We start from the raw sequence: 25,712 nt of genomic DNA, 5'->3' as shown, positions 1-25,712 counted from the left end.
GAGGAGGTGCGCAGCTGCGTGACACATGCACGCGGGACGAAGCAGGCTGCAGAGCCGGGGGCGACCGGCAGATGTTGCCATTTTGGTGTTTTCGGTTTTCTTTGACAGCTCCCTCTGGGCCACATGATGGCCTCCGTCGTATTGGTTGGCATTGAAATGGCACCATCAGCTGTTTAGTCGTGCAATGGATAATACTGCGATTAGTTTTGTACAAGTGCTCTTGTTTACTTATTTTCTACTCTTCTTCTAGTCGAGGTCCAGCTCATAACTGCACCTCCATTCCGGACCGGTAGGTGGCAGTGCCGCGCGTTGCTGTGACGCGAATTGACGTATACGGAAGTACCTCCACGCGTTTCAGAAATGTCTATTTTTGTTGAAGGGTCAGTCTGTAATAAGTGCATGTAAACTGATCAACTCGAGTGAGCACAGCAAGCAAGGGACCGGACTCTGGGTAAACAAAGACTATTAGAAGTGCGTCAGTGTCAGGGTACTTGTGCCCGACTGTTTGAGGACAACTAGCTCTAAAAGCGACGAGAGAACACACTGAGAATATGGCCCGACCTCCGCAGGTGCTCTCGCTCCTCTCCAGGCTCGGTGCTCTGTGCGCGATGCCCTCCGCTTCCGTCAACGCGTGTCGATCTGCGAGCGGAGGAGCCAGCAGGGCGAGGATGGGACCGGCCCATGTGCACAGAGACAGAGGGTCAGACAGAGAGAGAGGGTCAGACAGAGGGTCAGACGGAGCTCCGAGACACCGCCAGGAGATGTCAGTTCATGAACTTGGACTGGAGGATGTAGAAGACAAGCTACAGGCCTTGGCTGAGTAAGTTGACATTATTCTAGTATTACTAACTTAACTAAATGTGGGATGCTTCTTATGTGTGCCGTCTTGTTACTTTAAAATACATCCCGTGTTTTTCTAACAATGAGGTTCGGACCGCCTCAGCTCATACAAGGACACATAAATGTCACACATAAATAAATGCAAAAATACGTGTGGACACATAGAGATATAAATAAATTAAGAAATGTAGAAATACATTTATTTAATGATGTCCTGTTTATTTATAACTTATATTTATTTTCTGTATTTATTTATACATGTATTCTTGTAATTATTTATATATACATTTATTTAGGCATTTATTCATTTATACTTAAGTCATTTTAAGTCCTCCATATTTTTCAGGGAGGAGCGAAAGGGTCAAAGGAATGTCAAATATCACATACTGAGAAGGCAGATGACTCCACTTGGAGCTCCACAGAGAAAGCTCACCTGGGATGCTATGGAGCAGATCAGGTGAGCTGCTTTTGTTATCTCACTTCAACCACTCACCCAAGACATAGCGGTTCTGTCTTCAATGAGGCTTCACATTGTACTCCATTTGTAGATATCTGAAGCAAGAGCAACCCGATGAGTGGACAGTAGAGCGTCTGGCTGAGGGCTACTCTGTCACCCCTGATGTCATCCTGAGAGTGCTCCGGAGCAAGCATGTCTCCACTCCTGATAGAAAAACGAAGCAGGATGCCAAAGTACTGTCTGGACTCGGTCAGCAGGCGCTGCGTTCAGGTGCTGGGACGGAGCCAAATAGGCGGAAGCTGCCTGGAAACCACACATCAGCTGCACTCCCACCTGGAAGTAGAGAGTGTGCAGTGGTGCCTGTGGCTGACCAGCTGGTGATCCTTCGAGGTGAAGGATCCGTGGCAAAGATTCCTGCCCCTGCTGCTCTTCAGGCCACTCAGTTCAGAGCTGATAGTAAAGATGTTCCTGTGACCAGATCAGAAGAAGAGGACAGCACTTCTAACTCAAATCCTCCAAATGATGACATTGAGGAGGAGGAAAGCTGGGATGGACAGCTGTTGACGGATGAAGAAGTTGAAGAGTTTCTGGAAGTAGAAAAGCCTCTCCCTGTGGTGGAAGTTGGCAATGAATTCTTTGACGGAGATGGCAACTTTTTGTATAGAATCTGAGGACTTCCTGTCCCTAACCGTGTGTGATATTCAAGGTTGGCATTATGACAATGATGCTCAGTGAACTTCTAAACCGTTACTAAATAGGGAAAATTAAGTACAAATGTTATGCATTTTTCCACTCTATTGAAACTGCAGTTGTACTTTAAAAGTATTTCAACCTGCTCGAAGTAGTCATCTCACAACTAGAATGTTTTGTTAACATTCTTTTGTTGCTTTAAAAGAAGTTTGCTGACAAAAATAGAGGAACTAATGAATTTATTGTCAAACCCAAAGAAAATTGCCTCAAATTTACAAGAGAGAAACAGCAGATACAAAGATGAAACCTTGTATATTTACAGACATAATAACTTATTCTTTTATACAGCAGTTTTAAACTGTAAGAAATGTGTTACTTTCACTTAATGCAATAAACCATTATACGACAACTTGCCAAGTGTCTCCCAGTGTATAGCAGCTACATAATAACCCTGTATCCACTGTTTTTTAAATCGTCAAAATGTTAGAATTATGTATCATACCAAGACATGAAAGAGATAATAACCGGGTTATTGTGGGCTATTTATCTTTACAAAGCTCTGTGGAATAAGAGTGAGAGTTAACATGCAGTTCAATGGGAGCTCGTCTGAAACACATGGACGTCACTGATCAAGGATATAATTTAGGCAACAAGTGCAACTTCAGGGTGTCACTAACAAACTAGGTGGAACTGGTTACACATTAGTTGATATAAATTATAGTAAAGAGATGCTGGCCACACCTCGGCAGGGCCTCGCATCATATCCTCAAAACAGGCACTTGTATAACCACATCCAATTTACTGCACTGTGAATCTGCAAATCATGAATAAATAAAAGCTCCAGGAAAGCAACATATTTAACACAAGACTGAAATAGTTGTGCAACAAATGTTTCAAAGAAAAAAAAGACTTGGCGTGATGGCGAGACGGATCTTTTGAGGCATTGATCAATCCAGTTTAAAATTACAGCAGTATCAGGATTAAAAAGAAAAACAGCAGTTCACTGAAACGAAAAACTTCCAACAACCCTGTTTGTTGTGCGAGTTTTCTCCACCTCAGATGCAAATACCAATTTAAAAACAGTCCCAACAACCATGTCTTAACTCTAAAAGGCTACGACACTTTTAATTATGCTATACACCATTTACACAATTTTAGTTTTTTTTTCTTATTGCTCCTATGCTTCCGTCTCCAAATCAGTAAATCAGTTATCTGAATCCTTTGTAAAAATAGACAGATATTTACTATCAAACTATACTTATTTCTGTCATTTCTGAACATCTTCAAACCACATTGTGTTACACAAGTTCAAAAGTTTGTTAGTACAAAAACTGCTCAAATGATTATAAACACAACTCGTATATGACGACAGTGATTATTACAGTCTTATCGCGTTAATCATTAGGTCACATTTAGGAAAAATGTTAATCTACAAACTGTAAGCATACGAATGACCTTGTGCTTTGGGCAGTTACAACTGCAGACATGAATCTTTGAACTCCCGTCTTGAAACAGACACACTTTACCCCCGATACATTGAGGTGTTTCACACAATGACGTCTCCATTCACCAGACATGCCATGAGGATTATTTAACTTGCATGGACAATTTACTGAATCTAAACATTGTTATTGCTATTAAACATATGCAAAGGGACATTTGCACGTTTGTCTTATTACTTCAACCGTGGTTCTAAATGCCATGGAGTAAAAGTACGCTGGCTTGTATTCCAAATACAGACGACAACAGGGGACCTCACAGACCAGTGCCCAGAGAGGAGCAGGCTGAAAACCCCACATTGACATCCTCCGGGCCGTATGGCGGACACTTTTTGACAAACGACTTCTTTGTTCAAAGTAGGGATTAAGACTCGAATGGTTTTGGGAGAGTTATTAACCAACAGCAACCTTTTTTTACACCTAGCAAATTCATACCATGTCAAAAATTGTAAAAAGAAAAGCAGGTTTATGGACAATTGCATAAGAAAAAGGACACAGATCTCCAACAGAAGTATGAAGTATTTCCAGGAACGCTCCCAGGTGACGGGAGAGGCAGGACCCGTAATGCAATGGTGGTGGATTTATACATCCAGCGTTGCTTCAAAACCCATTGCTCTGGCTCTATCAGCAGTTCAAATTACTTCACAAATTCTTTGTTCCCTAGAATAAATAACTCGGAGACTCAAACAGAATCAATAACTACAACAGCTCCTTCTTCTGCATTCGTCCCAGAAAGCCTACGTACATTCATTATACTTTATAGATGACAGCAGAGTGACGCACACTCTATGTCTGGTAGCTGAAGCCAAAGTTCATCATAGAAAGTGAAAGGAAGAAGTAGCTGGAGACAAGAGAGTGACAGGAGCAGCCGCCGGCCTCGGGGGAACTGGAAACCTGTTGTACCTGCTATTCAAGCATGTCCTGTGGAAAGACAAGAACACGGCATACCGATGAAGCCAGAACCAGCACAGGTGAGCAAACAAGAAACCATTATGGCTCTGTTCACACACGCACCTAACTCGGTTACTCAGGTCGCCTGGTCGTAGGGGAATGGATGATAATGTCGTGGCCGAGGAGCGATAACTTAAACCAGGCTTTGAGCTTCAAAACTCTGACTTACTCTTGGACCAATTACTGTTGTCTCAAAGTTTCACCTCTCAGAAAATGACGTGACAAGCGGTAGGTTGACAATAATGTGCAACGCATGTTTGTTCCTTTTTAGCAGTCTTGAACTTGACCTATCCCGACCCGGCCGAGGTATCAGCCAACGATAGATAATCACGTACATGTCGGCTGACAATAAAAATTGCAGTTCAGCAATGCCAAAGTTTGAGGTCATTTAGAAACTGTTTCCTTCTACACCTGCACTACTTCTATAAGACCGTTTCAGCTGCCACAGCAGGCCGTGGCTCTGTACAGGAGGAATGCACCGTGGGACAGCATGGCCTCATCACCAGGGTCCTTCGTGTTTCATTCAGTGAAAACGAGGCTCATGACATGGAAAGGCTTTGTTCCTCCATCCATAAACCCACGCATAGCCCCCGTTCGTGTTGATTTAACAGTTATTCCCTGGTGTTTTTGACAACATTGATTCAAGTTATTTATCTTCAGCTTTAAGGTGTGTAGAAGATTCTTTTTGGTCGGGTTGGTTGTTTTCTAAGTCTTTCTATGTTTCTATGCACCTATTTAAGTTCTCTACATTTCTACATGACATCAAGCAAGCTTTAAAGATACAGACTTATGCCATATTGCTAAACAATGGCCCAGTCCTGGTACCCATGTTTCTATCTTAGCCCGTGAATGAGCGAGGAAACGGTATCCACTGTACCTCATCTGAGTCGTCGTGGAACTCTATCTTGCCATTTTGAGTGTGGTTGGTCTCCAGGGGGTCGTCTATCACATCAACAGCATTGTCCTCGACATGCTGCTGCAGCACCGAGTACCTGTGAACCAAGAACCTGAAGGGCACATCCAAAATATTATCTGGCCACTTAAAATCATCTCGGAAACATACATGAAGGACACAAATACACTTTGATACTCTGGACAGGTTTTGGTTTTTTTACTAGACTTTTGATCTGTGTGAAAAGAAACACTGACCTGCCACCACAGACATACTTCTTGACGAAGACAACTCCTGCTGCAACGCTCAGCAGCATGATGATGATGACTGTCACCGTGATGCCTACAAACTTGGAGGAGTGGGTGTCTATCTATAAAAATAACAGCAGGCCGTGTGTTAAAGCGGTCGTGCAGGAACATACTATCGGCAAAACATACAGTCCATACATCGCATGAATGAACCTATGTTCATGACACGCTCCAGAAGTAGGCAGGTACTGACCAGAAATTGAGGGGCCACCAGGTCACTCACACACTTCATGCTGAGCTCGATCTCTTTACGCTCGGGCATCTTTCCTCCCTCGCATTTATCTCCAGGGATTTTCCTATAGCTGTGGACCGAAGACACATCAAGAGTTTATGATAGTTAGTTGGAGGTTTGCGACTGATTGCAATTGATGGAAATTTAGAGTTTCAGTATTTATTTTATGTTCGTCAAACTGTGTGCGGTGAAGCAGCCTTCACCAGGAATGTGCTTTTACAGTCAGCATTCAGTCTTCCTCCCTGAACACTCATCTGCTTCCTCTGACTGATCTCTGCATGACACTAACTTCCTCATCACTTTCTAAAGTATGACATACGGCAGTGGGGATGGCTTTGCACAATTTATAATATACACAGTATCTGTTTGAATATTAATATTATGTTTATATTGGAAGTCCCTGCTTTCAGTGCTTTGATAAGACTCTTGGCAATACAAGACACAATAACAAAAGAAATGATCAAGCAGAATAGACAATTACAGACAAGTTGCAGCTAATCATGTGACATTGATGACTCAAGAGAGTCCACATGTTCACTGACCCACTGGTCTGCAGTTGCTCCTCTTTGCCGTGGAGGCAGAACTCCAGCACCTTGCCCTTCAGTTCCGGCTGCTCCACACACTCTGAGCTGTTCTCCTGACGGTAGTATCCAAAGTCACTGCAAAGACAAGGAAGGATGGAATTAATATCCCGAGCCACAATTAATTTCTACTCCAGGAAACTTTTACACTGCTATTCAATACCAATTGGCCATGTTCAATGTCAACTCTTCCTCAAATGACTGTTTGATGTGTCAAAGTACATCCATTCAGAATGAGCAGTGTCAGTGTCGGAGAAGGAAGTTAATCATATTTGAGTACAACCTTTACACCAGTAATCTTACTTTCATTAAAAGCAATCACAGCCCGTTAGCAACACTTCTATCTCAACAGGATGTTTAGGCAGAAGAGAAGTGTACGAGATAAAATGACATGCTAAATGGATACTTTTCTCCCACAATGCAATGTGCAAAGGCCATCCGCTCAGAGCGGAACAAAATAATAAAGTGTGTATTGTGGTCAAACAGTTTCAAAGAATTATTAAATTAAGAAAGACATTGTACTTCCTGTTTATGAAGTTTAACTTGTGGTAACCTTTCAAAACTACAATGTGATGCACACCTGACATCGCATGATGAATTGATTGATTGCGTCACTTCCTGTTTTTATTGCATAGGTCAATTTCTTTGGTGTACTAAGTGCAAAAATAATAAATGATAGGAATTGGTATGTTGAATATTCTGTACAGAATTGGTATCAAGTGGGGATTTGGGAACCAGCTCAAGTCTTACCACAGGAAGTCATCCAGGGTGCACAGACACGGGGTTGGCAGGGTGTTGACCTGGTAATCTCGTCCGTTCCAGCAAACAGAGTCCTTCTTGAGACGGAGGAACTTCTCTTTGTAGCCCAGTATGCAACCATCTTTGGGGTCACTGATGTCATTCGAGTGGGCCAACCACTGCACGTAATCCTGGTCGCCACCTATGATCATTCATATTTTTTTAATCTGTTTACATATAACCTCGAACAAATCACAAACAAGTGACAAATTAACTTTAGATTCACACAAGTGTGTCAAAAGTCAGTTTGTTATATTAAACAAATTGTCATGCCACTTACAGTCTCTGGTGAGAAGCGCTCTGAAGTCAATTGTGGTGCAGATCCAGTACTGGCTGAGGAGGGAGTCTCTGTAGCCCCAGATACTGACGTTCATGGAGAGAGCTCCCGGCTCTGATGCCAGCCCAGTAAAGTAGATGGGGTCTTTGGTGAAGTTGTAAACACCCCAGCACTGTCCTTCGTCAGTAGAAAATCTGTCGGGATATCAAAGGATGTCCAAACATTAGCAAATTTTCAAAGTAAAGCAATAACATTTGTGAGGAAGTTGTATAGCTTGCAATCGGATTATATGTAAATCACATAAAGATAAAGACAAACAGACTCCGAATGTTACAAACTCATCCGTTCCTTCCAACTGGAACTCACTTGATCGTGTTGATAGGTCGAGTGCTGTGCTCCACCGCAACCAGCAGCCCTCCAGAGTCCAGAATAGCATAGTGATGGGGCCCAATCAGCGCCTTAATCCAGGTGTACCCCCCATCATCAGACACATAGACATCAGGCTTCATCACGGAGATCGAATCACCAACACTCCCTGAGGAGGTACACAGAAATGGTGATAAGGCAAAAATCTCGAGTGTATCAAATTAATAACTTCCAATTCATCTTTTAAAAAAACCCGGAATAATTACCATGAGCCAAGATGAGACCCACGGCGTTTGTTTCAGTGAGAGGGAGCATGGGGAAGTTCAGCCGCATGGCAGTACTGTAGGCCGCGTGGATGTGGAGACTGCACTATAGGAGCCAACACAAGAAGCATTTGGTATTGTTCATCGTACAAACACTGTGAAAGTCAAAAAAATACCATGAACAATAAATCATGATACAAAGCACATTGATCAAGACTGATCAACTTTATATTGATCACCGTTTCTCTCTTTACCTTGGCTGGGTCTTTGGCTGTAGCGTCACACTTGCTGTTGGCAGGTTTCCTCAGGGGAACCCACTCCCCTCCCTGATCGAAGGACACCACAGAATGCACAGACTTATCTGGAACAGGAAGACACAGCCATCACACCAAGCACCGAGATATCCACAAACAATGTGTGCAGATAAAGCTCAACAGGCTAATGTGTAGCATTCCGGAGGATCTATTTAGGCAAGGTATGTTTTTATTCAGTGAATAATTAAGTGTTTGGTTTTTGTTACCTTAGGAGGAACTATTATATCTACAGTCCGATATTAGCACTAATAGCACCACATTGTACATCGCCAATAGCAGACATCTATTCTGTCTTATTTTTATGGTCCTTTAATCACACGCCCATCCGCGTGATCGATGTGCCCCCTAAGTGAAGCATCTGTTGCTACTTTGGCAGTCAGTTTGGTCGTTTTCAGCTTTGTTTTCAGCTCTTATCTTCTGTTCTGTTACTTGTGCTACCAGCTGGAACGCGCCATTACAAGTATGTGAAATACCCATTACTCATTCAAATAGTTATGTGTGGGCTTTTTATCTGCTCTCATTATAAGAGCCGGTGTGCGTTTTTTCTAGTCTGCTCCCGTCGTCGAATGTTCAGGCTTCCCGTATGTAAACAAACTTCTTTAACTTGTCTAATTGACAGCTTATTGCCAATTCATATTTTGTGTCCTAAGGGGCCATATGATTGGATAGAAGTTTAATCAGGGATAGAAAGTGATTTGGAGTTATCAGATGTATGTACATATTGCACTCAGAAACAGGTGGCGAGCCACTTGTAACTCGCTAGTGACAAGTGGAAGAAACCCTGTTCTGGACACATGGGAGAAGTTTCAGATGGTTACAATCTGCCACCTCTCTCACTTCTACTGGCCCAAAATTACAAATAAGCAAGAGTAGGCAATAATAATGCAACATAATAATACTACTAATAATAATAATAATAATAATAATGGTCGTGCATCCCGGTTTCAGATTTAAGATAGTTTGACTGGATTTTGCTGATAAATGTAAAAGTTGTCCTGATAAATGTCCTTTTTGAAATCTCTCCTATCACAAATTTACAGCCAGCAACAAAATCCTGCTTTAAGTAGTTTTGTTGTTGTTTCGTGTGACAGTAAAATGTTATACACACGGAGAAAGACAGAGGAGATTGTTCAGAAAACACAGCGAGCAGCAGACATGACGGAGTCATGATTTTAACTGGTGATGTTGTATTTCTACTGAATTGTCAGCCAGCCGCATCAGATAGACACATCTAACACTGAACATCTAATTAAATATTTACTTAATACCCTCCCTCTGGTATGTAATGGAGAAGTCATATGTGGATGTTTTTCTGAGAAGAATTTGAGTCGAGGCATATGTTGCTGTTCCTTATTCCTTTAGCTACCTTCTGCCAGGACACTGGTGAGGAAAACTCCTCGCAGAGAGGTGACGTTAGTGAAGTCTGTATCCCCCCCTGTGGTGGTGTAAAGGTGGCGCTCCAATGACTTGGAGTACACAGTGCCACGGTCATCTGACACATAGATGGTGCCAAATCCTGTATCTGTGAACAGAAATAGAATAGAAAAAAAATCACAAATTAGTTCACACCTGCTTGAAAGAAAATTAAGATTCAGCTGGTCATTTGAAATAATAAAATATTGAGTTAATATGGTGAGAGTTCTCTACATGACCATAGGTACATATGATTCCCCTTTTTTACATTGCATTCTCTAAACTCTTAAATAATGTTACTGCATTTCTATACAATAGGAGGAGTAAACAGGTGAGCTTTATGCATGTATGGCCTGACCTCCTGGCTCGTCCACATGCATGAAGACCATGTCATCGTTTGCTGCCAGGATGGAGTAGAACTGCTCGTGACCAACAGGGGGCAGCTGGGCCATGTTCCACGTCTCACCCTGGTCCACTGACACATGGATCATCCTCAGAGTGCCCTGCAGAGAAAGAGGCAGAAAAGAAAGAAAAAAAACAGGGCGCAAGACAGAAAGAAAGAGGAAATAATTAGATCCGTTTGGAGAGTATTTACCTCGTGCTAAAAGGCAGAGGGAAAGAAACAGCCCACAATATGTGTCATGAGAGCTATGTATGTATTTTGAGTGTAACACTATCTACATCAGCTTGCCATGGAGCACAGCAAACTATTCATCCAACTCTGACCATTGAAGTTAATATGGTCAGTTGTTGTTTTCTATGAACATTTCTCCATCTGACAATTAAAAGAAGCAAAACTTCCTTATATTTACTCATGAGCGGTTCAGCCAAATGACTTCACCTTTAAAACAAACATGGAGATAGGAAAAATGCCTAATCTTATTATACCAATTCGACAAAAATAGTTTCCTAATGCTTGATTTGAAGTGCCCTATGTCATAACAAGGATCTACAGGGACAGCAAATGCGTCTCACCTCACAACAGCATAACACATATTTCAAATGTAGTAGTAGACTGAAGCTTTTTCTTACAAACACAAATGTCTAAACAAAAACAATATTTTGGCTCTGGATGCCTGATCATGTTTCTGTATATGTGGGAGATGTGGATCAACTGTAGACTGACCTTGCCTGTCATAACAGAGGCAAACAGGAAGCGTCCACCCTGGCCGAAGGAGTAGATCTTACCGGCGATAGTCTTGATGTTTTTACCCAAGTCTGTCGACCTTTTCAGTTCCAGCATTCCCCGATTACCTAAAAAATAATACAAGACAATTTAGAAATGAAAGGGCAACCAAATCATTCAGATTCCTAAGTTTAAATATGAATTGCATATAGCATTGAAGAGGAATATGAAAATCTTGAATAATGATAATCCAATCCAAATCCGGTAAATCAATGGTAAACAGAGAATTCAATAAAAACATGTAATGATGCTCATCTTGGGAACTGCCTCGAGAATGTTTAAGATACATCATATTGTGTGTGCTGCTCCTCAGTACACGGACACCACAGTTGCACATACCAAGCTTTCATTTCAGGTTTTGCTAGAAAGAGGGAAACACTTACTGCAGGATCCGTTGTGATTGGCTGTAAAGAAGATGGTATCTTTTCTTCCCCTAGAACCAGAGTGGAAAGTATCGTAAATGTCATATAAACAGACACAACTGAGTCAGTAGACTAAAGGAGATGTGAGCAAAATATTTGTTGATAAGGCTGCGTGCGACAGCTCTCGTGAGGTTTTATATCAATAAAGAACAAATCAGGATGGAAGAAATCAGCTCTCATACTGGATTCTTTATGTGTTCTCAATCTCTTTGCTTCATTGTGAAAGTAAGCATCACATGACATGGCTTATCGAATACAACCAGCATAAAGCCATGCCCTTCCTAAATATTGTCTGTCTTTTGAGTGTTGTCTGCCCCAGTTTGGAATAACCTATATTCCAGGAGCTTGTTCAGATCACCGTCTTTGGCTTAGTAATAAAGACTATTTCTCTCAGGTCTCTCAGACCTTGAAAACATTAAATGTGACTGAACAGATCTCTAGAGCTGTCAAGGTTAATAAGCTATACGTACCAGGAAGTTCCTCTAAAAAACAACAAGAATGCGGTGAGGGCTTGGCCACACCACAGCTAGTTAAACAGCCTCTGGCTAGACTGCAATGCAGTTCTACTGGCTATTTTGCAAAGGTGGAGCAACAATAATACTCTTGGGAGAAAAGCTCCCCACAAGTTGACCTCAGGTGACTAAAATGATCAGTAAGGGAGAGCAAAGTGGCATTATTGTGAAGGAGTCAAATGTGTACTTTTATTATCAGTCTGTCACTAGAAATATTTCCCTCGGGGTATTAAATAACATCCCTGTCTGTTCATCGATCACCTGACAAAGATGATAATATCATCAGTTTGTGTCTCTCACCATTTTACAAGACACACCATGTCGTGGATCTTTTTCCAGTTGTTGCCAACATCTTCAGACAGCCAGAGTTCATTCTGAGAAGATAATAAATAGATTTGTTCAATGATGAACTTCTGGTTTACATGGCTCACTCATAACTTTCTCAACTAGAGCTACCCTTAAACAAAGATAGCCATGTTAATAAATACTCTGTGCAAACAAAGGATTGATCAACAGGGGTCTCCTTGGCCATGAGGGGGAAGATGATGGAGTTGTTTATGGCGGGTTTTACAACCTGCCATAAAAAAGGTCACTTGCCCTCTTTAAAATAACGACATATGTACTCTTACTAATTACTATTCTGAGCTTTCAAGTTCATATAGACTAGCTTGCATTCAAACTAGTTACTTTCTTAAAAGTATAGCTTTTCCACATGCACTACTCACGCTGTTGCTGAGGGCCAGCAGCACATTGGAATTATCTGGGTTGTACGTGATCTGCATCAGGGGGATGAAGGGCAGGTCCCGAGGGGTGAAACTCTTCCCAAAGTCATTGGAGACAAAGACCCGAGACCCATAACCTCCGGACACCTCTCCCGTCAGGATCACCTGTAAGCCAGAGCCCAACATTCAGACTGATGAAACCATAGAAGATGGTAAGACATTAAAGGTTCCTCACAGAAACCACATTACATTTCTTGATGAGGAGATGACTTACTTTCCCAGAGCTACCAATTGCAATGCCAAACTCTGATCTGATGAAGGTGTTGTTGATTAGATTGGTCACATCCTCGAATGACTTCCCGTAGTTCTCACTGGCAGACAAATAGTTCCAGTCAAATTAGATGTAAAACAAATACAAACTATGTTGTTTTCACAGGTTAAAACAGGTGAAATCGTGAGACTCACCTTCGATAGAGTTTAGACTGCCCGAGCCGTAACATGAAGAAGGGCACCTGAAAAGTTGTCAAAGCCAGGATGACCTGCCGAAACAAAGGAGGCTCAGCTTGAGGAAAGTGGAGCATCATTTATTAACGTGCATGAGACCCTGATGCGAGTCTTGTGTAATCTAGCAGGTTGTTTACTACCCTGTCACTTCCATACCGTTCACTGAATTCACTCATGTCACAGAGGAACAGCAGAGCGTGTGAGAGGAGAATATAACACTCACCCCTGTGCCATCTCCAACCCAGGCCAGCGACACCGACCCACTCAGGTCATTGAAGTTATACTGAGGAAATGTAAAACACATTCAAAATAAACATGTTGAAAACCACAGCTCATGTTGAGCATGAGGTCAAAATAGCCATGTCACTAAAATAGCTGCGTTTCTAAATTAAGTGAGGATTTGGAGTCTAGCTGACAAGAAGAGATGAACTGACCACACAAGTCAAAACCTATTTGTGAATTTTGGCTCCAGGCTGAATTATCGCTGTGCCTGGCACCGTGTTCCCCCTCACCATGCGGTCGGGCGTACATGACAAAGTGTAAAAAGTGAACCGCTTATCCGACCAGGCAAGAATCCCATCAGGCACAATACTTCTGAATACAGCTACTGAATACCAACAACCTGGGATCAGACTTTACTCTGGCCGTAGGTTTGTGCAAATCAGGTAAATTAAGCAGTGTTGTTCTGATATAAAAGTATTTATTCCTGAAACTAATTCAGTGGCTGAATATTCTCCAGCCATGTGAACATTCACAAACTGTTTCAGGCAGGTCTCTTTCAGTCGCTCATGCTGTAAGCAGCTCCAGTAGCGATGGGACCTGCCACAGAAACCTCAAGGGGAAAGACAAAGCTGAGCCTCCAGGAATTCTGTTGACTTTAGATTACTGAGGACACGCATACAAAGACTGCAATGCAAAGTTGATCACGTGGCAATGAAGAGCTAGGCAAATAAGCTGCACAGAGCTCTGCATAGTTAGATGCATCTTTTATAAACTGCGTTAATTTGGATATTTTTTACTTCCTGTGCCATAACAGAGACCAAATATAGCCTTCTGATCTTTCCAAACAATACTGAAGTCTCTCTGTGTCCTAACAGAGTGCCTGCTTGTCAATGCTCACTGCTTTCACCACCACACATACACGACTTTTAATTAGGCTTATTACAAAATAACTACCACACAGCCAGTCACATGGATCCCACTGGGCCAATTCCCCAGTAAACAGATGCACTCTCAGTGAGGCAGACAAGTGGCGTCCTCACTGACTGCAGCTGCATCCTGGAGAAGAATGAGATATAGGTCATGGCCATTACTGGAACATTTGATAGGTAAACCGGTCTGGTGGAGCTTGAGAGCTCAGTGGAGCCTACGTAGGTCTTAAAGCATGAGGGAAATAGGCGTTGTTACTGTTTCACTACACTGTATGTCACTGCACCAAATGTGAAAGAAGCGAAAAACATGGCAGGGCCAAACTGATAGCCAACAGAAAGACAGGTGCAGGTGTAAAGAAGCTTGGACCCCGCCAGTCATGGTGATTCCTGAATTGTGTGTTGTTGTTGTAGCCTACAACATATATATACATACATAAATATACAGTGCAATGTATCTAACTGTCATCTCGGCCTTCATTGGTAGCAGGTTTCTAGGCGCAGAGCATAGCTGATTAGGCCTCTACGTGCACCTGGTTAGCACCTGCGCATCGTCGTGTCGAGGCTCATTTAATTGCCAGACGTGTGAAGAGTAACAGGACCTCAGTTGGTAACTTACACGGTGCGTGTTGTCTGCTAACTTGGTGTCATATCCTTGAAGAGCTTTGCAGTTTTCGCCCAGCTCGGCGTTTCTTCGTGTTCTCTTGTGGTTGGGCGATGCAGACAGCCATGCAGGCAGAGCTCTCCTTATGATGCTCACGGCTCTCTCTTCAATGTTTAAATGTCTCAAGAACGACTGTGCGAAGGGTTTTGATTCCAGCTGAAAATCGACACCGGCTGTGAACGTGGAGAGAGATAACAGCAGGAGAGAGTGCAGCAAAAGTCCCATCATCGTTTCTGTGTTCAGTGGCAAAGAAAACAAAACAAAGACAGAAGAAACACCCCAAAGCCAGTCTTTGTTTATGCCGGTCTTGCCTACAAATTGAAGGTCGCTACAGCTCTGCCGAGGATGACATCAACACAGCAGTCCGACTGACAGCGATTATTTCGGGCTTTCAAAATCCGGAGCGCCCTCAATGCTCCGATTATTTCGCAGCAACAAATAACAAAACCGATAAAAAAATGCAATTTTGCGAAATTAATCGGAATCTTTGACACCAATCATTCGCGCTGCAACTCCTCAGCCAACATGTACACTGTCAGGATCACACAAATTGTTTCTGTGGGCTGCAATGCTCTGTGCAGTGAAGAGCCGCTGTGATTGGCTGATGTTTTATTCCTGCTCCACCCATCCGCTGTTTTGATTGGTTACATTCTGAAAAGGCGGTGTCAGATGGAGGAGTTGCATATTACCTTGCTGTCAAAGCCTGCCAAGCTAGGTTGAGCAATACTATCATATATACAGGACTGTCTCAGAAAATTAGAATATTGTGATAAAGTTCTTTATTTTCTGTAATGCAATTAAAAAAACAAAAATGTCATGCATTCTGGATTCATTACAAATCAACTGAAATATTGCAAGCCTTTTATTCTTTAATATTGCTGATTATGGCTTACAGCTTAAGAAAACTCTAAAATCCTATCTCATAAAATTTTAATATTTCCTCAGACCAAGTAAAAAAAAAGATTTATAACAGCTGAGTGTTTGTCAAGGCTCAGGAAACCCTTGCAGGTGTTTCGAGTTAATTAGACAATTCAAGTGATTTGTTTAATACCCTACTAGTATACTTTTTCATGATATTCTAATATTTAGAGATAGGATATTTGAGTTTTCTTAAGCTGTAAGCCATAATCAGCAATATTAAAAGAATAAAAGGCTTGCAATATTTCAGTTGATTTGTAATGAATCCAGAATGCATGACATTTTTGTTTTTTTAATTGCATTACAGAAAATAAAGAACTTCATCACAATATTCTAATTTTCTGAGACAGTCCTGTATATACTCCATCCAATCTAAGACCAACATATCAAATTAATAGGACAAAAAGGTTACTTAAAAAAAAGAAAAGCCAAGAAGAGATGACCTTATGATGGATCTCAGTGATCTCTCCACCAGTGGGACAGTCCTGAAAACAACTGGAGAAAATGAGCTGTAACTAGTTAACTAATTAGTGGTCCATTTTATTGGCAGATATTTTTGGAGAAAAAATAAATAAATTCATTGGCATTAACACAAACACATTTTCTTGAATACTGTAACTCATTTATGTCCCTGTTCTAAAACTTTATTTCAGTTTCACTTATTATATACATAAAAGTACATACATGAAATGTACCTGCATTTAATACATTTCAAGCATTTAGGATCAGTGGGCTACTGTAAAGTGTCTGGGGAGCAACTTGGGGTTCATTGTTTTGCATAAAGACACTCCAACACAGCGACAGTAACCCAGTAAAGGGAATACATATGTGAGAATGCTGTTCATTGACTACAGTTCAGCATTCAATACCATCATCCCCTCCAGACTCGTCTCGAAGCTCGTGGACCTGGGACTAAGCACCTCCCTATGCAAATGGGTCTTCGACTTCCTGACGGGGAGGCCACAGGTGGTGAGAATCGGTGACCGCACCTCATCTACAGTCATCACCAACACAGGCACCCCCCAGGGCTGTGTGCTCAGCCCCCTCCTGTTCTCCTTGTTCACACATGACTGTGTAGCTACGCACAGCTCCAACCTCATTGTCAAGTTTGCTGATGACACAACCATTGTGGGCCTCATCACTGGCAATGATGAGTCAGCCTACAGAGAGGAGGTTGCTACCCTGACTACATGGTGTCAGGAAAATAGCCTCTCTCAACATCAGCAAGACAAAGGAGATGATTGTGGACTTCAGGAGACGGCAGGTGGAGGAGCACGCACCCCTGCATATCAACGGTTCTGCAGTGGAAATGGTCAGCTGCTTCAGGTTCCTCGGGGTCAACATCAGCAACGACCTCACCTGGTCTGCTCACACAGACAAGGTGGTCAAAGCGGCCCGGAGGCGCCTCTTCTTCCTGAGGAGACTGAAGAAGTTTGGCATGGATTCAGTCATCCTCACCAATTTCTACAGATGCACAATAGAAAGCATCCTGACTGGGTGCATCACAGTGTGGTATGGGAGCTGCACAGCCAAGGACCGCAAGGCCCTACGTCGTGTGGTCAGGACTGCGGAGTTCATCATCGGTACGGAGCTCCCAGCCCTGCAGGACACATACCGCACACGATGCCTCAGGAAGACTGGCAGGATCCTAAAGGACTGCCATCATCCAGCCTTCAGCCTGTTCACCCCGCTGCCTTCTGGAAGGCGGTACCGTAGCATCCGGTCTCGCACACAGAGACTGGAGAACAGTTTCTTCCCGAGAGCCATCAGGCTGCTCAATGGACACTGACACACGATCGACACTTTTGCACTCGACACTTTACACTCGTCACTTTACATACACTGTCACTTTCAGCCTTGTACTTACACTTACACTTTCTATTGCACAACCTGCTTTCACTTCCTGCTACTCCCATTTGTCTGTAGTCTAGTTATTATGTGTATTATATGTATATATGTTAGTATTATGTTCAGAGTTCTTGTACAGTGTGTATGTCATGTTATGTTATGTTATATTATGTTAGGCTATGGTAGTTGTTGTGTGGTGCCTTGTCCTAAGAATTTCAGTGCCCAGTCTGACCCTGTGTCATTCTGTGTATCTGACAATAAAAGACTTGACTTGACTTGACTTGACTAATTGAACTGCCAACCTTGTGGTAATGGGTGAACTGCTCCGGCCACCGCCGTCTCAAAAATGTTTAAGATAGCTTGAGCTTGCTCATCATAGTCAAACAGAAACTTATCTTTTTATCATATGATATGCAAAACTGTAAATACATGAAAGTGGCTGGTTTTGTGTAACCTGCTCTATTCTTACATTTATAATGTTGTTGGTTGCAATGAGTCCACATGTGTTCTTGATTACATTGGCGCATGTGATGAGACAGCGGGTCCTAACAAACCCATGACAACTGGTCATGTGATGCAGAGAAATTGAATCCTGTACTCATAGCCACAATGAGCCTCACTGAACAGATTCATACAGACCACCAACTACAATCCTAACATAACAAAGAATGCTGTTTTAAGTTTCCATTTAAATTTTCCAGTTGGACAGGAGGGGATTTAATTGCCAAGTCATACCAGTAATATAACTGAAACTAACTCTCTGTTAGTCGAAGGTGGAAGAATTGGACAGGCATGGTGAGTATTTAACTATATGCACATGTTTTTCCTCTAGTGTGCACAACCTGTTCGACAAGTCCCCAAGGTTCCAACCACAACACAAGTGTGTCATCTCTTCACAGCTGAAAATAAAAAAAGTTGTTGAACAAGTTTAAATGATCCTGACGACAACCTGAAATCTTTAAGTTGAACCCACAACTTATAGCTACACACAAACATGCATTGGAACATCGGGAAAACTCTTTGCATGTACCAAGTCTTGCTTCTGTAATTCTTGATTCCCAGATTCACTCAGAAAGCCAAACAATCTGATCTGGGGAGTAGCATTCCTCCACAAAAAGACTGTACAATGGAGCTGCTGCCCCTCCCCCATCGCAGCTCAGTCAACTATTAAAAGGTGGAGAACAAAGCCACGCTTATGCCTTTGAGATGTAATGTGAGGATGAGAACAGTGTCTTTCTGCGTATTCACCATTTTGGTTGCACCGTGTGTTGAGAGACAGTGGGAACATTGAAGGAGGGAACAAATTCTTTGTTACCAAGCATTTAATTTGACCCAAAGGAGGGAATTACATGGACGGTCTGTGTGTCTATGAGTTCAGCCCACACTTATAAGAGTCATGGCTTGCTTTGTGTAAAAAGGGTTAGTTTAGTAATGTCCAGGTATAGTGCCTGTGGAAATGGCAACTTCTAGTCAAAAGTAATTACCATTACAGTGCATTTACGATGTACTTCTGAGCATTTTTAACATTTTAGCAAATGCTAATGCAAGTATTAACTTTCTGATCTAAAATGAGATTATCATCAATGATATACACTGCTGTTCAAAAGTGTTGCGTTACCTGGTATGTTAATGTTTTTTCTTTCCTTCAATGATATTTTACAGACAAAAAGAGTCAAATTCAGATACTCAATGTAATATTTACATTTTGTAATACTTTTTTCCCCAAATGAAGAAGAAGAATTACTTGAATAAAACACGTGTTTAGTCAAAGTCCCCACAGTGTTACATGCCAGGGGAGAATACTGTTGCAACTATTTCCCCTCAAAGACCCTTTGCTTTTTCAAACATCTCCAGATATTATCAGAATCAGAATCAATCAGAATCAGAAACCGTTTATTGCCAGGAATGTTTACACAAACGAGGAATTTGGCGGAAGGTGCAACATTAGACATGACAAACAACAATCAACGCGACAGCAACAGTGCAATGTGTGTATTAACATAAGATAAGATAAAGTGCTCGGACAACAAATAACGTTAAAGTGTTTAGGTGTGTGTTTCAAGAGACATGTGTGTTTAAGTTAAAGTGTATGTTACATGTGACGTGTGTTTAAGTTAAAGTGCATGTTAAAGTGACATGTGTGTGGAGAAGGCCTCCAGGAGGGAAGAAGAAGGAGGAGGGAGGAGTTGGAAGAAGAAGAAGAAGCAGAAGAAGAAGGAGGAGAGAGGAAGGAGGAAGAAGAGGAGGAGGTAGTCCTGGGGGTGACAGAGTCAGTCAGTGGGGGACCCGGGCTCCATTGATGAGCCCGACTGTCGACGGGAAAAAACTTTTGGTGTGGCGGGAGGTCTTTGTCCTGATGGACCGCAGCCTCCTACCAGAGGGGAGGGACTCGAACAGGGAGTGTCCAGGGTGGGAGGGGTCAGTGACAATCTTTCTGGCCCGCTTCAGTGACCTAGAAGTGAACAGGACCTGGAGAGATGGCAGATTGCAGCCAATAACCCTCTCGGCATACAAGGGAATGTGTTATATTATGATACAATTACATAGATTGTTTGATTTTGCTTTAAGCCAAGGACCAGGATATGGTAAATCTTTCTTTAGCACCGTGTATTTTAGTTATTGAAAGTTCCTTGATAGCTAGATAACCACTGGGGTTTCGTGAGAGTATGTGGGGGACTCCAGTGCATTGCTAGCATTTTCTCTGCGGTGGTCAGGCCGGTTAAAATAATGCGTTTTGGGGTTTGTGATAATTCCAGTGTGGAGAAATCATTTAGAAGCATCACAGCAGGAGTGCATGGAATTACATAGTTCAAGATCTTTGTCAAAAAGAAATAACCCATTTTCCAGAAAGGGGTTACATCTTTACAAAACCAAAACATGTGCATCAAAGAGCCCACAAGTCCTCCTGTACAAAGGGTATTTGGTGATGTGATTATTTTCATTAAAAAGCTTTTCCTTAGTGTATAATAGGTTAGATGTAAAAAAAGTAGGTCAATCTGCTGATGGTTTTAAACACAAATACAACAACAATATATACAATACAATACAATACGAGGACACAGGTAACATCATTGCAGTTAAAAAGTCACTCGTGGTTACAAACATACAAACACTTGTTCCAAGAACAATACCTCGTATCTGTGTTGGCTCACTTAAGGCTTTTATAATTCTAATTATTAATCAACATTTAAATTTGAATATCAAATTCCTCAACACAGCATGAGTCACAAACATTAATTGCACTTGTCCATCTGGGAAGCTTGAGCAAGATTCTGAAAGCATCATTAAATGCCACCTGAATATTTATCGTGTTTCCTTTACTTTAACTGCACCACAGGTGGGCTGTGTAGAGAGGAGTACAGTCGGCTCTAAAAGGAGCATTTTTATCATCTTCTGTACACATATAAAATGTACGCGCCAGCATATTGGCTTTTGCATATTTGCAACACTGCTGCTGCACGTCGTCATCATCACTGAGGTTATTCCTGATGTGACCCAAATATCTGACTTTGTGCACCACATTTAGCTCCTGGTCTCCCTAAAGAAAATGAAGGATAATGTAGCTTCTGATCCTACTTGGTTTTAGCTACCATGATGACACTCTTTTTAGAGTTGAATTTAATATCATAGTGCACAGTGCACACCATACCTTGAGCAGACTCTGAGGAATTGCTCAGGAGACAGGACCACTAAATTGTCAGCGTAGATCAGATGGTTATTATATTCCTGGATTATAATTATTGTAATAATAATAATAGTAATTGTTATTATTATTATTATTATTATTATTGTTATGTTTCAGTTGCTAAAGGTGAGGCAAATTTGCTTTATATTATATTAGCTTCACCTATCATAGTGTATCATTATGTATTAATATTATATAATCTATGTACATTCTGTAAAGTAACCAGTAACTAAAGTTGTCATGTAGTGGAATAAAAAGCAGATTATTTGCCTAATTTGTATAAAGTAGCATGGAATATAATTACTCTAAATTACCACTACATGTCACTAAGGTGTAGTCTGTACCACTATTAATAATAATGAAATGTATTGATTATTTTTATGTATACATGAAATTAAGTATTTGTAATAAATATGCACGTTAATCCCTATCGTACATGCGATGACCACACACATATCTACTGAACCACTTTCCCAGCAGCGCCCCTTTCGACGCGTGCACGTCAGTGATCACGTGATCTGCGATTCGCTGAAGTTGGAGAAAAGTTTGACAAGTCTGAAGAGAGGGAGAGAGAGAGACTGCAGATCGAGGGAAGGAGCCATATGATATTTTCTTATATATTCTTATATAGTACATATCTCCGGACACAATGGAAGCCGTCGCCCAGGTAGTCCCGCTGACAGAAAGCTTGAACGCCTCATGGCGCATTCTTGTGTATGTTTCATGTATTTTCGCGTGACTTCCTCTGCGATGTAGCAGCTTCTTGCTCACGTTGCGTGTTTGTGCCCTCTTAGAAAGTGCTGTCTGCGGGATTCGTGTTTGACTTTGGACCTCTGAAGGAACCGCTGGCCTTCATCCGGCTGCTCCAATGGGTGAGTTCTTCCGCACCTTTTCGCCCATATGGCCTCGGTCCAGCTGTGTGTCTGCAGCACGGTCCATATGCTCCATATCCATGGGAGGTGGAATTCAATGCGAATCAATTATGTTGTTGGTCTTGTGACCCACTGCACGCAGCCGGTGAGCCCGTGACGCCCATCTTTTTAGAGCTGTGCAGGAGGGCGTCTGTGTCAACGTGACAACCGTCTATTAACCATAAACTATGCTCACGTGACCAGTGTAGCACCTGTAGCAATGATGTGTGACGCTACTGTCCAGGTCGACAATATGGCTACCTTAATAATACCAAATGTGGCTTTTGCTTGTGGTGTGCGTGCTTCCACTTCCCAGATGAAACGTCTCCGTGCTTACGTTACTAGTTGTAGCTTTGCCTTTTAGATGAGGACTTTCTGCTCCGGTGATTAAGACTGTTTCCTGAAAAGTGTGTTGCATACAAATAAAGGGGAACTGTGTGTGTGTGTGTGTGTGAGAGAGAGCCAGTTGGATCAGCCCTCTTAAGCCAAAGTGTTTCCTCTCATCTTGTGGCTGCAGGTGTTCGCCATCTTTGCCTTTGCTACAACTGGAGGTTACAGCGGCACCACCAGCATCAACATCCAGTGCCAAGGGAGTGCCAGTCAAGAGATACAGGCTGATTTTAACTACCCATTCAGGTGTGTGTGTGTGTGTGTGAGAGAGAGAGTGAGCAAACAGTCTTACACTCCTTTACAGTGGAGAACCAGCTTGAGATTGTCATACTTTTCAACTGGTATGTGTTTACACAGGTTGATGCAGCATCCATATCATGTTCCCGACTGCAAAATCAATCAAACTACCGCTGCCGAGTACTTCCTGACTGGAGACCACACATCCTCGGCCCAGTTTTACGTCTGCATTGGCGTGTTGTCCTTTCTCTACGCCACTGCCACACTCGTCCTCTACTTGGGCTACCAGCATGTATATAGAGAATCCAGTCGTGGTCCCACTGTGGTATGTTTGTCTGACTTCTCTATATGTTGCAGTTTTGGCGAATGTTTATGCTTAGCCAAGTCCTCGTCCATGTATAACTAGCTTAGATATGGAGTGAGATGAAATTACACAGTGTGGATTTACAAGAGCTGGTGTTGAAGCAGGAGTTTTGTGTGCATTTCGTTTGAGCTGTTGTGCAAATTCAGTAGTGAAACCACAGATAAATGTAGTTTTATTTTTGCAGGTCATATTTACAATATGTATATTGCTTTGTGTGTAACATTTTGCATCTAACGCCAGCTGCTGGACTTCAATGAGTCCACCTCGTCCTGGAATCCGACTGGAGGTCAGAGAAAGTGCATTTAACAGAGTTGTGTAAATGAAAAAGAGGGCAGGGCTGTAGTTCCTAAGCAACTAGGGAGCATACTGCACTATGTAGTCCACGTCCAAGAAAGCTGCTTGAGTGAAGCCACCATTGTGGTCGGTTTATTGGTTTTAAACTGATTATCTTTCTTCTCTCAGGACCTGTTGGTGACTGCCGCCTTGGCCATCTTGTGGCTGGCTTCATCCTCTGCTTGGGCTAAAGGCTTGGCTGATGTGAAGTGGGCCACCAGTCCTGCAAACATTGTAACTTTTCTCGATGTGTGCAAGGATGTAAAGAACAAGTGCACCCCAGGTGCGATGCCTCACATGGGCCGACTGAATGCCTCCGTGGTAAGTAGCATTGGACTTTTATCTTTTTCAGACATTGTGTGCACAACAGCCTGGGCTATTTGATTTATGTCTTGTTCTTTGGCAGATTTCTGGTTTTCTCAACCTCATCCTGCTGCTGGTTCATTTACAAGGAAACACCTTTTCACAAATCAGCCAACCCGCCTGCAGATGTGCAGGAAGGAGTCAGGCCATCGTAAGCACGCAGCTTCCTCATTTCAAAATGTAATGAGTCATTTCGGTACTGTCAAAATGCTGTAGATTACACGGTATACGTATCCAAATCTGATAGCTCCTTTTTCTTTTGCTAAGTATTCATTTTATATTTAGAGTTTTGTTGTCTCAACACCATTAGAAAATGAATTAGAACTTGAGTTTTTCAAACTAATACAGGAAATTGTAGCATTCAAATGTTTTTCTTATCGAGGCTCAGTTTGAGTGTTTAAAAATACCCCAAGTGACCCTTATTTAACATGGTCCTGGAGAGGAGGACTCTGCATACTTGTTGGTGATCAATCAGAATGAAGCATCACGTTGTCAACTGCCAACAGCATTTCTGTACCATCAGCATTTTCTTAAAAAAATAAAACCTCAGGGTTGAGTTTATGAAATACAAAATTGATAACAAATATGAAATACTTGAAGTGCATTTATTATTAATATAAGTCTTCGACTAAATCACATTTTAGTACAAACCTAAAACATACAATAGGAATCAAAACATGTAGTTATATCGAATAAATGTTGAATAGTTGTTCTTTGGAACATTAATCCTGATTATTTCTAATCGGTTTTGTGTAACGTTGCGCCTTCTCGCCGCACTACGGAAGGCTTAATTCCGCAGTTAATACAGTATTTTCAGACTAACGGCATGTTTGCTCTTTTATGATTTTTTACATTGAACTATTCCATTTATTACACAGAATTCTTTTCCGTTTATAATGTTTGTGTTAATACCCCAGATACGTCTGACAAAGCTAGTGTTCTATGTACTCTATAGACTTGTTTTGGTAACAATTTACTAAATGTTGTTTTTCTTGCTATTGCCTAGCATCTACCCTATTGTGAGAATATGATGAGCTGTTTACTCTGTTCCTGCCATTATTATGATTTTCTACTTTGATATAGTCTTGCTTTATCCACAGTTTCAAACTTGAGCCGCAATTGTGTTTTTATAACTGTTACATAGATGAGACTGGAGTTCCTGTTCATTTCAGGAAAAAGTTGGCATGTAATGCTGTGCATCATTAAAAGGCTGAACTGGACTTGTTGCGTGTCTGATTTGACACCACATTCTTTTTAACTGACAGGAGTACACTCCTATCCTGTATGCAATGTTCTTATCGAACAGATGAATAAGATCTTACAACTCTCTCACATTCACGGTTTGTCACAGTTCAGTAGTACTGATTATTAATGTATTTTATTTATATATATATATACACTACCGTTCAAAAGTTTGGGGTCACTTAGAAATGTCTTTATTTTTCAAAGAAAAGCACTGTTTTTTCAATAAAGATAACATTAATCAAAAATACACTCTATACATTGTTAATGTGGTAAATGACTATTTTAGGTGGAAACGTCTGGTTTCTAATGAAATATCTCCATAGGTGTATAGAGGCCCATTTCCATCAACTATCACTCCAGTGTTCTAATGGTACATTGT

General features: G+C 41.7%; 3 protein-coding genes across 3 annotated transcripts; 2 read left to right on the top strand and 1 right to left on the bottom strand.

Annotated features, from left to right (window-relative positions):
• Positions 1–373: 373 nt before the first annotated feature.
• Positions 374–2,404, top strand: ngrn (neugrin, neurite outgrowth associated). The gene is made up of 3 exons (XM_056422410.1): positions 374–820; positions 1,187–1,297; positions 1,389–2,404. Exons 1-3 carry the CDS (start codon positions 552–554, stop codon positions 1,966–1,968), a joined length of 960 nt encoding a protein of 319 aa, XP_056278385.1. The 5' UTR covers positions 374–551; the 3' UTR covers positions 1,969–2,404.
• Positions 2,210–15,551, bottom strand: sort1b (sortilin 1b). The gene is made up of 20 exons (XM_056422403.1): positions 14,995–15,551; positions 13,451–13,510; positions 13,189–13,262; positions 12,998–13,094; positions 12,727–12,888; positions 12,302–12,375; positions 11,451–11,500; positions 11,008–11,135; positions 10,240–10,384; positions 9,835–9,990; positions 8,409–8,515; positions 8,158–8,260; positions 7,892–8,060; positions 7,529–7,719; positions 7,201–7,390; positions 6,412–6,528; positions 5,831–5,939; positions 5,587–5,699; positions 5,315–5,444; positions 2,210–4,407 (listed from the first exon to the last, which is right to left on the bottom strand). The coding sequence occupies exons 1-20, from the start codon at positions 15,265–15,267 to the stop codon at positions 4,393–4,395; spliced, it is 2,463 nt and encodes an 820-aa protein (XP_056278378.1). The 5' UTR covers positions 15,268–15,551; the 3' UTR covers positions 2,210–4,392.
• A 6,473-nt stretch (positions 15,552–22,024) lies between these two features.
• sypl2b (synaptophysin-like 2b) lies at positions 22,025–25,308 on the top strand. Its single transcript, XM_056423070.1, is given in 7 exon segments — positions 22,025–22,157; positions 22,285–22,362; positions 22,919–23,037; positions 23,149–23,353; positions 23,855–24,046; positions 24,132–24,157; positions 24,159–25,308. Coding segments are annotated over 7 exon segments (723 nt in total). The 5' UTR covers positions 22,025–22,139; the 3' UTR covers positions 24,244–25,308.
• Positions 25,309–25,712: the final 404 nt, after the last annotated feature.

Source organism: Pseudoliparis swirei, chromosome 9, assembly GCF_029220125.1.
Source record: "Pseudoliparis swirei isolate HS2019 ecotype Mariana Trench chromosome 9, NWPU_hadal_v1, whole genome shotgun sequence".
Classification (NCBI taxonomy): domain Eukaryota; kingdom Metazoa; phylum Chordata; class Actinopteri; order Perciformes; family Liparidae; genus Pseudoliparis; species Pseudoliparis swirei.
This window is presented reverse-complemented; position numbering and strand designations above follow the sequence as displayed.

Coding starts and splice junctions, on each gene's coding strand:
- ngrn (XM_056422410.1), top strand. CDS start 552: ATGGCCCGACCTCCGCAGGTGCTCTCGCTCCTCTCCAGGCTCGGTGCT. Junction 821..1,186: donor AAGCTACAGGCCTTGGCTGA/GTAAGTTGACAT, acceptor CATATTTTTCAG/GGAGGAGCGAAAGGGTCAAA. Junction 1,298..1,388: donor GATGCTATGGAGCAGATCAG/GTGAGCTGCTTT, acceptor CTCCATTTGTAG/ATATCTGAAGCAAGAGCAAC.
- sort1b (XM_056422403.1), bottom strand. CDS start 15,267: ATGATGGGACTTTTGCTGCACTCTCTCCTGCTGTTATCTCTCTCCACG. Junction 11,136..11,450: donor CAATCACAACGGATCCTGCA/GTAAGTGTTTCC, acceptor ATTATTTTTTAG/GTAATCGGGGAATGCTGGAA. Junction 6,529..7,200: donor ACCCTGGATGACTTCCTGTG/GTAAGACTTGAG, acceptor TTGTCTTTGCAG/TGACTTTGGATACTACCGTC.